The 15,488-nt window shown below is 39.5% G+C and overlaps 1 protein-coding gene across 1 annotated transcript in view; it reads right to left on the bottom strand.

The window, feature by feature from the left end:
* tmem131 (transmembrane protein 131) overlaps nt 1-14,029 on the bottom strand; it is a 91,461-nt gene extending 77,432 nt beyond the window's left edge. Inside the window, 3 exon segments of the mRNA XM_034207032.1 lie at nt 7,373-7,413; nt 7,579-7,640; nt 13,804-14,029. Of these exon segments, the coding sequence (XP_034062923.1) occupies nt 7,373-7,413; nt 7,579-7,640; nt 13,804-13,915 (215 nt within the window). The 5' untranslated portion in view covers nt 13,916-14,029.
* Nucleotides 14,030-15,488: the final 1,459 nt, after the last annotated feature.

Genomic DNA, 15,488 nt, shown 5'->3' on the forward strand with positions numbered 1-15,488 from the left:
ATTGATTTCAGGCAGAAGCCACTACACGAAAGCAAAAGTGTGAACAAAGTGAAACTACTACAGGTCTCTTTTCTTGGAAACGGTGTGCTCTTGTTCGAGCTGTTCTACCTGTTGGCCATCGACACGTTGCCTTAACATATCGCTGCAAAACCTGTGCAGAATGCAGACATTAAAGCGGGCTCATTATCCACTTATTAGCTAGGCGTTGTTGTTGTTGTTGTCGAAGCTCCGCGAGCACTCTTGTGTTTGTACCGAGGCATTAAAGCAATCCTGAACACAAGGATGCGATGTGAGGTAACCAGAGACACTCGTTAGTACGGGGGGTAATTGCACAATACGATTTAAAGAAAGAGAATCATCTGAGAGTATTACGAAATGTGCTCAAATGTGGACGCAATTTTAAAAAAATCTGCAATTTCCCAATCATTTAAAATGTGCTTTTGTGTGTTGTGTGTTAATGGGTTTTTATACAAGGCCTTTTAATGTGCTGCAATCCTTCTTTCTTGCTTTGTGCTCATGTATGGTTTCAACCTGCCAGGGACTGCAGATGGAAATTAGCCTCTATGGCTAGATGTGGCACATGATGTACAAGCTGCTGAACAGTCAGAAACCATTGTGATTATGCTGTTAGGAGTTGTTGGGAGGTGCAATGTTTACAGTGTAGTTTGTGCAATCGAGAAGGTTAAATATGTGTAAATAGGTATGGACACAATAGGGATATGTGCAATTTGACGGACACTATGCATCGGTGCAATAGGGAACGTGCAATATTGATTTGTGTATGAATACAGTAGGGAAAGTGCTGTACCTGTATGTTTCTTGTTTGTTTCTTTGCCATGTGATCTATGTTCCGTATCAATGACTGATTGACCTGAATGTTTTATGTGTATTATCTCGATGCCCAAGACAAATTTCTCCTAAGGGAGACAATAAAGCTCTATCTTATCTCATCTTATGCAGTCAAGAGTTCGTGTTAATTAATGTGCATTGACCTGACTTTAATAAACACATACAAAGGTTTAGCGCTGCTCCTCTCTGTGTTGGTGTTTGGGGCTCTGTGGGAAGTCGTCTGAAGACACATTTTTGTAAAATTGCCGTGTTCATATTTAGCCTGAGGATATCCAACACAATACATGATTTATAAAATGCTCGTGATTCCTCCAGGCTTGTTCCAGACTAAAAATATATTTAAAGAAAGCTATCAAATATTTAAAAAAATCCAAAACATATCTGTGAAACTGAACCAAACGGATTAAAAACATGTTTTTTTAAAAGCAGTATGCCATTTGTATTTACATAGCCCAATGTCACAAATAACACCATGACCTCAGGGCAGAGATGTTCACAAGTCTTTTTTTGCAAGTCCAAGTCAAGTCTCAAGTCTTTGGTCACGAGTCCAAGTCAAGTCTCAAGTCTTTGTGGGGTGAGACTTGATCAAGTCTCAAGTCTTTGGTCACGAGTCCAAGTCAAGTCTCAAGTCTCTAAAAAATAAAAGTCTCATGTCTCTTCTGGTTGTAATAAGCCTTCTATTGTCTGCTGCTATCCAGTCTGTTAAGAATACTGCACAGCTATATCTAAGACATTCAAAGCATTTACTGTATTATTATCACTCCTATATCTATTAGCATACAGTATCAGTACTGATTAGTTGTTTGTTATATGATCACTTTAAACGGGCTATTGCAATGCAATGTGAGGAAAAACATCACACTTCAGCTAAATGCAAACAACTTATAAGCAAAACACTTCAGAATCAGAAATCAGTATCACAAATACTTTATTAATCCCCCGCAGGGAAACTGTGTTAAAAGTACTTCAAAGTAAACATTTGTTCTGTGCCATTTGCAACTAAAAAACTATTGCTGCAATATTATCTGAAATATACTGAACTGGTGATATTAAAACATGACCTGTTCCAAAAGAGATATCTACCATTAACACCATTTACCAGCCAGATGCTGGTCAATCATGCAAGTGGCTGGTTCTGTATGTTGCACGCACCAGCCAAAAATAACAATGGCAATCTATTGAGTGGCTGGTAACATTTCAACATTCACTAGGCTAGCCATTTGGCCAGTGGACAAAAATGTTAAAATGTGACCTCTGCAACCGTATTGTTTAATTACACTGGGTCTCTAATTACATCTTTTAAGTCTACTATAAATAAACATATTCCTCTATCCTCTCACTCAAACCCAGTGTAATGGTAACCTGATAAACCTGTAACATTAACGTTACGTGGTCAACAATAAACCTGTAACCTGCCTATAAACCGACAGATGTATTTATGTATGTAACTATGTATTTTTCTACGTTTAACGTTAGCCAGTATGTAACTATGTTAGCCAGTATGTAACTATGTATGTAACTATGTATTTTTCTACGTTTAACGTTAGCCAGTAGATGGTGGCAGCGGAACGTAATGATTAACGTTACCGACCTTTTTTATGTCATGTCAAGAGTTGGATGTCAACGCCACTCAACGCAAACAAGTGGTGACAAGCAAACATTCACTCATCTTTTCAAATATTCAGTTACAAAGCTAGTAGCAAGCTAAGTTAACATTACATAGCTGATGCTGAGCTAAACATGTTTGCTAACCGTCCATATGCGTTAATGTGACTGACCTCTCCGGGTGAGTTTTCAAGTGCCTGATGACATTTGACGTTGTTGCAACCAGCATCCTTGATTTTAATATTGCAGACTTTGCAGTGTGCGCTCCTTTCTGTTGGTGCCGCCGGCGTTTTGTTCGATAGTTTTTATAGTTGAACCTAATTACAAGCGGTACAGCTGCAGGTGTGCCGCCGGTCGCCATGGTGTTACCATGATGTTAATGTTAATGTTAAAGGTGGGGTAGGTAAGTTTGAGAAACCGGCTCGAGATACACTTTTTTGTTATATTCCATGGAATGCTCTTAACATCCCGATAGCCGGCCCGGCTAAAGTAACTGGATGGCCTACCTGCCTGTCAGCCTCCCATCGGGGCACAAACTTATCTCGTGCCCTCATTGGTCATGTGTGCGTTCATGTGTGTTGGAGGAGGGGCTCTGTAAGGAAGTGGCAGATTTTCTCCGGTTGTGTATTTTCAAATTCTAGCGATCTCGAGCCGGTTTCTCAAACTTACCTACCCCACCTTTAATACGCCAAAAATAGAAAACACAATGATTGTTCACGAGTCCCAAAACACGAGTCCAAGTCGAGTCCGAAGTCTTTTGAGCAGGAGTCCAAGTCAAGTCTGAAGTCTCTGTGTGTGCGACTTAAGTGCGACTCGAGTCCGAGTCACAGACTCGAGTCCCCATCTCTGCCTCAGGGGTCTTTTACATTGTGTACATACACACGAAACCCTCCGTCTTTAAACCCTTGCATCGCACAGAGGAAAGAAAACTCTCCAGAGAAACTCCACCGTTAACAAGTCAGTGTGAGTCAAGACCTACAAACTCACATTAGCTCATTCTGCGGGCGGTCCGGCTAAATCTAAACTCTCCCAAGTAGCTGTGGCAGAAGGCAGGTTCACTTTGTGGTGGAGCAACAGGTCACACACACACACACACACACACACACACACACACACACACCACACACACACACACACACACACACACACACACACACAACACACACACACACACACACACACACACACACACACACACACACACACACACACACACACACACACACACACACACACACACACACACACACACACACACACACACACACACACACACACACACACACACCACACACACACACACACACACACACACACACACACACACACACACACACACACACACACACACACACACACACACACACACACACACACACACACACACACACACACACACACACACAGATAGGCTTCCCTGACAACATGTCACTAACAGCACATGTTGCAGAGAGCTGACGGGGTCATATGGGGCTGATCTTTGCATCCTGCTTTCCCTAAGTGACATCGCATTACAACCAAACTTTAACAATGTTTTCTTGTGATTATGATGCTCAAGCTTCTATTTCTGGTTCCTAAAGGGGTCTCACTCTGCTCATTTCCAGGTTCATATCAGTATGTAGCGTCTCTGCTTTAAAGAGTCCTCTCCTGCTGATGTTCAGGTGTATATCAGTATGTAGCGTCTCTGCTTTAAAGAGTCCTCTCCTGCTGATGTTCAGGTGTATATCAGTATGTAGCGTCTCTACTTTAAAGAGTCCTCTCCTGCTGATGTTCAGGTGTATATCAGTATGTAGTGTCTCTACTTTAAAGAGTCCTCTCCTGCTGATGTTCAGGTGTATATCAGTATGTAGTGTCTCTACTTTAAAGAGTCCTCTCCTGCTGATGTTCAGGTGTATATCAGTATGTAGTGTCTCTACTTTAAAGAGTCCTCTCCTGCTGATGTTCAGGTGTATATCAGTATGTAGTGTCTCTACTTTAAAGAGTCCTCTCCTGCTGATGTTCAGGTGTATATCAGTATGTAGTGTCTCTACTTTAAAGAGTCCCCTCCTGCTGATGTTCAGGTGTATATCAGTATGTAGTGTCTCTACTTTAAAGAGTCCTCTCCTGCTGATGTTCAGGTGTATATCAGTATGTAGTGTCTCTACTTTAAAGAGTCCTCTCCTGCTGATATTCAGGTGTATATCAGTATGTAGTGTCTCTACTTTAAAGAGTCCTCTCCTGCTGATGTTCAGGTGTATATCAGTATGTAGTGTCTCTACTTTAAAGAGTCCTCTCCTGCTGATGTTCAGGTGTATATCAGTATGTAGTATCTCTGCTTTAAAGAGTCCTCTCCTGCTGATGTTCAGGTGTATATCAGTATGTCGTGTCTCTACTTTAAAGAGTCCTCTCCCGCTGATGTTCAGGTGTATATCAGTATGTAGTGTCTCTACTTTAAAGAGTACTCTCCTGCTGATGTTCAGGTGTATATCAGTATGTAGCATCTCTGCTTTAAAGAGTCCTCTCCCGCTGATGTTCAGGTGTATATCAGTATGTAGTGTCTCTACTTTAAAGAGTCCTCTCCTGCTGATGTTCAGGTGTATATCAGTATGTGGTGTCTCTACTTTAAAGAGTCCTCTCCTGCTGATGTTCAGGTGTATATCAGTATGTAGTGTCTCTACTTTAAAGAGTCCTCTCCTGCTGATGTTCAGGTGTATATCAGTATGTAGTGTCTCTACTTTAAAGAGTCCTCTCCTGCTGATGTTCAGGTGTATATCAGTATGTAGTGTCTCTACTTTAAAGAGTCCTCTCCTGCTGATGTTCAGGTGTATATCAGTGTGTAGTGTCTCTACTTTAAAGAGTCCTCTCCTGCTGATGTTCAGGTGTATATCAGTATGTCGTGTCTCTACTTTAAAGAGTGCTCTCCTGCTGATGTTCAGGTGTATATCAGTATGGGGTGTCTCTACTTTAAAGAGTCCTCTCCTGCTGATGTTCAGGTGTATATCAGTATGTAGTGTCTCTACTTTAAAGAGTCCTCTCCTGCTGATGTTCAGGTGTATATCAGTATGGGGTGTCTCTACTTTAAAGAGTCCTCTCCTGCTGATGTTCAGGTATATATCAGTATGTAGTGTCTCTACTTTAAAGAGTCCTCTCCTGCTGATGTTCATGTGTATATCAGTATGTAGTGTCTCTACTTTAAAGAGTCCTCTCCTGCTGATGTTCAGGTGTATATCAGTATGTAGTGTCTCTACTTTAAAGAGTCCTCTCCTGCTGATGTTCAGGTGTATATCAGTATGTAGTGTCTCTACTTTAAAGAGTCCCCTCCTGCTGATGTTCAGGTGTATATCAGTATGTAGTGTCTCTACTTTAAAGAGTCCTCTCCTGCTGATGTTTCAGGTGTATATCAGTATGTAGTGTCTCTACTTTAAAGAGTCCTCTCCTGCTGATATTCAGGTGTATATCAGTATGTAGTGTCCTCTACTTTAAAGAGTCCTCTCCTGCTGATGTTCAGGTGTATATCAGTATGTAGTGTCTCTACTTTAAAGAGGTCCTCTCCTGCTGATGTTCAGGTGTATATCAGTATGTAGTATCTCTGCTTTAAAGAGTCCTCTCCTGCTGATGTTCAGGTGTATATCAGTATGTCGTGTCTCTACTTTAAAGAGTCCTCTCCCGCTGATGTTCAGGTGTATATCAGTATGTAGTGTCTCTACTTTAAAGAGTACTCTCCTGCTGATGTTCAGGTGTATATCAGTATGTAGCATCTCTGCTTTAAAGAGTCCTCTCCCGCTGATGTTCAGGTGTATATCAGTATGTAGTGTCTCTACTTTAAAGAGTCCTCTCCTGCTGATGTTCAGGTGTATATCAGTATGTGGTGTCTCTACTTTAAAGAGTCCTCTCCTGCTGATGTTCAGGTGTATATCAGTATGTAGTGTCTCTACTTTAAAGAGTCCTCTCCTGCTGATGTTCAGGTGTATATCAGTATGTAGTGTCTCTACTTTAAAGAGTCCTCTCCTGCTGATGTTCAGGTGTATATCAGTGTGTAGTGTCTCTACTTTAAAGAGTCCTCTCCTGCTGATGTTCAGGTGTATATCAGTATGTCGTGTCTCTACTTTAAAGAGTCCTCTCCTGCTGATGTTCAGGTGTATATCAGTATGGGGTGTCTCTACTTTAAAGAGTCCTCTCCTGCTGATGTTCAGGTGTATATCAGTATGTAGTGTCTCTACTTTAAAGAGTCCTCTCCTGCTGATGTTCAGGTGTATATCAGTATGGGGTGTCTCTACTTTAAAGAGTCCTCTCCTGCTGATGTTCAGGTATATATCAGTATGTAGTGTCTCTACTTTAAAGAGTCCTCTCCTGCTGATGTTCATGTGTATATCAGTATGTAGTGTCTCTACTTTAAAGAGTCCTCTCCTGCTGATGTTCAGGTGTATATCAGTATGTAGTGTCTCTACTTTAAAGAGTCCTCTCCTGCTGATGTTCAGGTGTATATCAGTATGTAGTGTCTCTACTTTAAAGAGTCCTTTCAACCGCTTAGAGATGACCCGCCCCTTAGCCTATCACGTCCAATGTGTTGGAGCACTAGCCAATAGAAGTGTGAGTTACAAAGTGATGTCATTATATTACAGAAGTAAACAAAGGAGTCCAATGGAGTACTTGTTGTACTTCTTGTTCACTTGGTTACAGCAGCATCTCTCTTGTTCTCTGCTTTGTTTGCATCATTTAGTGTGCCGCTTTTGTTTCAACTCATCTCAAGAACTCTTGAGGCTTTTCTGCTAAAGCTCATTTACCGCGTAGCAACACACAACAAAAGAGTGCAACCCAGGAATAGTACAAAAACAACACCTAACACATAACTGACTACGCCCAGGATTAAAACGACACGACATAAACATATTTGCAAAAGAGTAGAGGACATGTGTGAAGGGAAAGAATACAATCTTACCTTTGTTGGTGATATAAACTAAAATCGATGTCAGACTCTGCCTGCAGAAAGAAACGGAGATAGAAGCAATTATTAAAATGAGATTTAACTACTTGATTACATTTAAACCACATTCTTTCTGACACGTTCTGTAATGCTGTGAATGTTTCTGGGTTTAAATTTGAATTGCGACAACCAACTGGAGACAATAGATTAGCAGCACTTACCTGTAAAAGGCTTCCCTCGCCAAAATGTAAAACTTCTAGAATTGTGTCTGACTGAATGAATGCTGTAAAAAAACAACACAGAAATGCATATTAGTTTAATCACCACCACCACCACCATCATCATCAAAAGCAGACTTTTGAATACTGGATGCAAGACTGGAGACAAGGTTGATATATAGAACTGTTTTTCACGGTGCAATTTAGGGTCATTTTACCCCCGAATGTTTGACATTTAATTCACAATAACACTTTTGTGTAGCCCCATTAATTGTGTTCAGTGAAGAATAAGTGAAAACCCATCATTTAGGACACACACACACACACACACACACACACACACACACACACACACACACACACACACACACACACACACACACACACACACACACACACACACACACACACACACACACACACACACACACACACACACACACACACACACACACACACACACACACACACACACACACACACACACACACACACACACACACACACACACACACACACACACACACACACACACACACACACACACACACACACACACACACACACACACACTAGATGAATGAAGTATTTTGTTAAAGGAGGATGAAAGCGTAATTAAGGAGCACTATTGGAGTGACTTTGATGGTTATTGGACTCAGGATTAATTCATTTGGATTCCCGCTGTATGAAGAAATTAAAGGACGGTGGAAGTGGAAACAATTCACAAAGGGATGAAACTGTTTAAAACACATGCTCAAAGTAAACCGGATTTTGCCGATGTGTTTATGTGGATTCAAAAGTCGTGAATAATCTACAAAATGGAGGAGACCGATCTGATCGGAGCAACTGGGACAAATAATCCATCTGAAACCGGCATGGACAATGACTGTTTTAAAAATGTGCCCGGTTTGGACACTTTACGGGCAGAAGAAACATTTCTATAGAAAGAATTATACATTTCTGTCTTTGTATGCCTTTAATAGCTACTAACTTTAATTTTTATTAAAACTAATGAATCAATTATTTTTTATTGTAATGTAGAGACAAGGCTTTTAGTGACAATCATGTATTGCTTTACAATTATATGTAAAAAAGAAAGTCTAAATATGATATTTTGCCTCAAATCATCTGAGGCCTGGCGCCCCCCAGGTTGGGAACCCTTGATTTAGGGTACATTTTGCCCCCGATTATTTACGACAGCAACTGGAAGGTGAAACTATAGAAGAATTGGTCACATCTAAGAATAGCTTTGTGCAACTCCTCCTACAAAATAAAGCAGCTAGCAGTTGTTACATCTTCCTGAAGTAGAAGGTGATATTACTGGGAAAGATATGTGAACTGTAATCTCATGTCAGAGCAGACGGGAAAAATAAACAGATTTCTCACATTTCAATCCACTTGGTTTGGGGGGGGGGGGGGGGGGGGGGGGGGGTTGATGTCTAGTTTGCAAAGAGAAAAGAATATTGAATCTACAAATGAAATGTCTCTAATATTATGAACACAAAGTTACTGTGAGGTTCAGATTGAATCGTCAAACACAACCCACACACACTTTAACAGCAGAGTCAATTCTTAGACATCTACGACGGCGTGTGCAGGAAAACAATAGATCACGGAGACAAGGAGGAGGGTAATACTTAAATAGAATATGTATCAGGACACATTTGTAACACAATTCTGATATTCTCAGAGATTATCGGGCATTACATGACATGTCACTTGTTAGACGCTTTTATCCAAAGCGACTTGCATACTCAACACTGTGGGCAATCCCCACAGGAGCACTTTGGGGTCTCAGGGACACAACGACATGCTGACTGCAGTGGGGTTTGAACCTGTGACCCCAACACCTACGCACAAATCCACTGCGCCACACGCCTCCCTAAATATTATATATTTAGTTGAAAAACTCACAAATGAATGGAAAAAGTGGCGATTCTCTAAGATGATATAATCATAAATCTGCGAGACAAAAAGACGATCTCTCAGATAAAAGTCACAGAGTTCAGACTTTCCTCTCATCGATTATTTGAGCCAGAAACTTTCATCTTTTTTTAGTCCTGAATTTATGGTTTCATAATCTCAGAGAATACATCACTTTTGTTTTATCCTCGTAAACGTACCAGCGCCGTCTCAGAGAATCGCCACGTTTCTTTTCTTGCTGATCTCAAAAATACAGATTGACTTTTAACGAATGGACCAAGCACACGATTATCCACAGCATGTTCAGACCTGGATGTTTCTCGCCTGCATTGGCCGTCACACAACTCTAAGTGTGAATCCACAAGCTTAAAAATCGAACTCCATAAATCAGCATTTTATTACACTTTCACTCTATTGAGAAGCTTTCCAACGGACACAAACCAAAGCCCAGTTAAACCGCCCTCTGCAGATCATGTTCACAGCACCGTGTAACTTCCACTAGGTATAACGTGTGTTTTAGGGTTAAGAAGAAGCCGCAGATCTAAGTGATATGATCAGTGCATGTTCACTTCAGTTTCATTTCCTCTTTAAATTATACTGCTGACATTACACACAGCTGGCATCCAGTTCTTCTATCATGGGCGCGCTTCTCCTCGGGTTAGACGTGATATTTTCTAAGCTCAAGTAACCTTTGTTGGTAGCATAGAGAGGAGAGGATAACTTAGTTTCTAGGACTGTATCTCAGGGGAATATACGAGACTTAATAAAGGATATGAGCCATGGTGAAAGTACCCTTGATTAAGAGTACCTGAATGAACGTCTGCAGAAAGTGAAACTTAAGTGTTTTTCGATTTTTTACAGAAAAACCACAATGCAAACAAAGAATAAGACAAACATTTAAAATGCAGTAAATAATAATGCGATAATTCTATAATATGGTAAAATGTAAATGACTGATATCCTCTGTAGAAATACGGTCCTATTGCTGGACAACTGGATGGTTGCAGATGTATTAGAGTGCCCTTGTGGTATGTAAAGTAAAGTAGTTGTCCTGTATATATGTTAAGGTTGTGTCTTCCTGGTCGAATGTACTTATTGTAAGTCGCTTTGGATAAAAGCGTCAGCTAAATGCAATGTAATGTAATGTAATGTAATAAGTATTGCTTTTGGCTCTATGTCTTCGTCCTATGTATGTGATTTTTTATAAGCTGAAAATCAATAAACATATTGATAAAACAAAAAAATGCAGTAAACAAAAATACCTTTGTGGTTCTCAAAGCATCTTAAACAAAGGGATTTTCTTACTGACTGATTTCCCTGAAGTTAAAACGGAAGTTTCTACTTCGACTAGTCGACTACTTTGAAGCCGGGTTCCTACAGTTGAAGTCAAGACTTTTTAACGGCCACTCTGGTTCATTTCCACACCACGTTTTCTGCTAATTTGATTTTACAACGCAATATCAGAAAAGAAAATCAGGCCTTATGAAATCCTTCCTGTTAAGCGAGATCATTAAGGACATTTAATACCTATTACGCCCTTTATTCACAATGAATGCCTTTTCAACTATTAAGCCTGCTCAAAGTAAGACAAGCAATCAGCCTTGAGGTGAAACATTGAGCATGTCTACTACGCTTCGTCAACATTGGTAGCAGGCACATACGGTTTGTTTTTGTAATGGTATTCACTAGGAAAGCAAACCAGTATGTAATTGGTAATAATAACCGTTTAAATAATACGTTTCCTTCAGACTAGCGGAGCAAGCATCGATTCATCGACTAGTCAACTCTGCATTTGCCAAACTTAAAAAGAAAGGAGGATTGTTTTATGAACGCCACATGTTTCGTACCCGTGTAGGCACCGCAGTGATCTTCCAAACAGATATATTGTATGTAAAGGAAGCAGCGATCTCGTAGACGGTCGAAGCTTGCAGTGTTCAGGCTGGTTAGAGGCGTGACAGTGCGACTTCAGTGTTTGCCAAATAACTTCCTGTGGTGGTTAAACTTCACTTCTCAGTTTCATTTCAGTTAGACTACTTCTGCTTACTGTGTCTCAGAGAGGCTCAAAATGTCTCCTTTTGTCCGTTAAAAACCCACGGATTTGACTTTCAAACGATAGAAAACAGGTTGTTCTTTTAAGGGCATACCTGCTTTATATGAGATCACCTCCTATATGTGCTTGTATTTGTGGTCATGTCCTCTACCTGCTTGATATGAGCGTATTAGTCTCACCACATCCCGATTCGTCTTCAACTTCTTTAGTTTACTCAGCACTTGCTCCTCCATCTCTTTATTTTCAAGCTATGTGATGCTTGATGTCATTTTCTATTACTTTTAGTTGATACCAAAAAGGCACACACCACCTTCAATTTCAGAACAAATTTGATGTACAAATATTTGAAGGGGTTGCCGTTTTGTTTTAACATCACAGTGTACTGTAGTATATGAACATAAGCGAAGACTTTGCCCAGCTGCAACACGTACAAATATTTCTAGAAAATCATTGTGCTTTTATCACTCATTCACTGTTGGATAAAGTAACCATTATTAACAATTCAAAAGGCACATTACAAAGTTGGCACATAAGCTAAAACGTGACGTATTGAATGCACACAGGCTTTAGTTTTAAGCTATTTCGTATAGACTTATTATCTACTGAATGAACAGATGTTAACGGTTATGGTCTGGAGATACGATTTAATTACCTATATCTTGGTAGAGGATTTTACTACAATAAAAGGCAAGTACTTCAAGAATATCATCAGTGCTTTCGTGTCTTAATGCTAATTTATCACTACTTTCTTGTTAAATGAATGTTCAGATTGTTTCAAGTGCATAGAGGAACCAATGAACATTTTAAAGTTGACATTCCTGGGCTAGTTTAATGCACACAGCGGTATAAAGACATATGCTTTGCCATGTAGCTAACTCATGTCATCAGAAAACATGCCATCTCTTAATATGCATGGTTTTCAATCCAGCTATGACATTTTGAACAGCAACCTGATAGGCATATGTCAAGATGATCTTTTAGGATCACACACCTCCATTGATGCTCAGATTGTGTTGCAAGTGCATACAGGCACCAATGTAAACAATTTTTAAAAGGCACATTTCAGAGTTGGCACAGAAGCTAATCCTGGACTGGCCTCAGCAGCTGTCCACTCACCACTGGTGGACTTATCACTGTGACCTGACATGATCGGTGGATCTGACAGCTGGACACTTCAGTCCCCTGGATAGATAACACAACACCATGTGCACAGTCAGGGTTCAAAACCAAAACTGAGCCAAGCCACGTTTACAAAACATCACCTGACTGATGCACACATTTCCTTAAATTGAGTCTAATAAGAGGAAGTAGTTTGAGATACTGTTTCAAGTTGAGTTGCTCTTCGCTTCACCAGAACTCACTCAGTTTTATCCTTTTCAAAAACGCGAATTCACTCATTTGTAAATATCGTTCTCAGGTGGTCCCTCAATTAGATTTAAAACTGATTATTCTGCTAACTTAAAAGTAGATCTTATACGATGTTAACATATGTACACATATCATGAACACTGCTTTCAATTCTGTAGCTCATATATCGAGCTCATTGCCAGGTTTACACATACAGTACATTTGCTCTGATGTTGGGTGAATTAAACTGTCATATTATTACGTTTTAACGTCTGATGTAAAACTCTTGTTGTGTTTTAAATGGTGATGTTTGCCTTGTTGTCAAAGCACTTTGGTGCATGAGACGTGCTATACCAATAAAGCTTATTATTAAGTACAATATTGTGTATTCCATAGATATACTCTATAGATATATATCCTTAACTATCGATATGTATATCTGAGCTGTTTTTATATTTCCTATTTTACTTGACTTTTAATTAATGTGCAATGTCTAATCTTAAAATGTTGTCTCTTCACTGACACACATTAAGACCACACAGTAGCTGATTTAAGCTATGATTAGTGCTAGCTATGATGCTTAAATACTGTTATTTTGTGTTTATTAGGTAGCCTAACTTAACCATATAAGGACGTGATGACAACATGACAACAAGCTACAAACGAAGCTAACTGAAAAGGCCACATATTGCTAGCTAAAAGGTAGCACTTTCTAAGCTTTGTATCACTTAAAATGGCACTTTGCTCATGTCAAAGCTGAATGATTATATTTTAGCAGTGTCACCAGGGCTTTAAGGCTAGCTGTGTTAAAGTTGGCCCGTAGAGGTAACCTCAACGCCCGCACACTTGAGGGAAACATGTCTACGGAAGTTAGCTCTGATGCTAATGCTAACAGCTAAGTTACAAACCTTGTTTATTGGCCCGCGTCATGTGAATAAAAGCAATAAATATCATCCTCAATAATCCGATACACGGTGCTCTTCTTCTTGTCTGTGACTGGGCTCTCTGTTGGCTCGCCATGCTTGCAGTTTCTTCGCTGTTACGATAACAAACGAGCGAGTGAGCAGGACCGGCCGTGTAAACCTCTGCTGACTGTCAATCACTCCGAGCAGCCAGCTAATGGCTGAGCGCGAGGGAAGTCAGACTCAGAACGGGGTTTCCGGTGGTAGATAAGGGAGAACTTAAGGGAGAACTAAAGGGGAAACTTAACTTGTTTTTTATTATTTATTTAAATAATTAAATATCCAAAGAGTTCACACACTAACAATATCGATATAGTTCATTCAAACCTACAAATACAACTATACGTATTTCGTAATTCTATGTTGTATTTTCCACATTCACGTATATATATACTTTTTTTTTACTTTTAATGCTATTTAATTTCTATTTCAGAATATTTTTGGACTGTTTATTTATCGTGTCTTAATTTCTCTTATGTACATTGCCTTGTTTTTTATGCTGATGCAACGCAAACATTTCCCAAATTGGGATCAATAAAGTATCTCTCTCTCTCTCTCTCTCTCCGTCTATCCATCTATCTCTATCTCTCTCTATCCATCTATCTATCCATCTCTCTCTCTCTCTCTATCCATCTATCCATCTATCTCTCTCTCTCTATCCATCTATCTCTCTCTATCTCTCTATCTCTCTATCTACCTATCTATCTATCTATCTATCTATCTATCTATCTATATCTATCTATCTAATATCTATCTATCTATCTATCTATCTATCTATCTATCTATCTATCTATATCTATCTATCTATCTATCTATCTATCTATCTATCTATCTATATCTATCTATCTATCTATCTATATACAACTATAAAATATCTATGTAATACTAGGGCAACTACTTTTTTACTAATTTAATTCGAATGCACTTTATTGATCCCAATTTGGGAAATGTTTTAAATAGAAATATATTAATACAAACAATTAACCAATCAAACACAAGGTAAAGAATATATACTTCTACATTATAAGTTAGCACATACTACTATTACTAATTTTAGTTTTTATACTTTTTTTATGACTCAGGATTGCTGTTTCCAAGATAAGGGGGAACTTGAGGGGAAACGCTACTTATTTGTATTATTTTATTTACGCAATATATGTACAGTTTTAAGATGGGTAATAAAATCAATTGGTTTAAACAAAAAGGTGTATTAATGATATAAACAGACACAATCTAGCATTTAATGGATAAACAAAACGTCACAAAAATGGGTGACATCCTGTATGCTCTTCTGCCCAAGAGCAACTCACAGGGTGTTTCTCAATGTCGAGGAAGGCTGAATTACGGGCCAAAAGTTTTATTTACAAGTATTAACAGTAAGCAGAGGACACCAAACCAACTGAGACCTGTCTGTCCGCTGCATCTACGCACGCACGCGCACACACACACACCACACACACACACACACACACACCACACACACACACACACACACACACACACACACACACACACACACACACACACACACACACACACACACACACTGTACCACACAGACAATTTGCAGCGAGATGTTAGCTGGCAATACAAGGGAGAACTTGTGGGGAAACTTAAATTATTTGTATCAT

This window comes from Gymnodraco acuticeps, unplaced genomic scaffold, assembly GCF_902827175.1.
Source record: "Gymnodraco acuticeps unplaced genomic scaffold, fGymAcu1.1, whole genome shotgun sequence".
NCBI classification, from domain to species: domain Eukaryota; kingdom Metazoa; phylum Chordata; class Actinopteri; order Perciformes; family Bathydraconidae; genus Gymnodraco; species Gymnodraco acuticeps.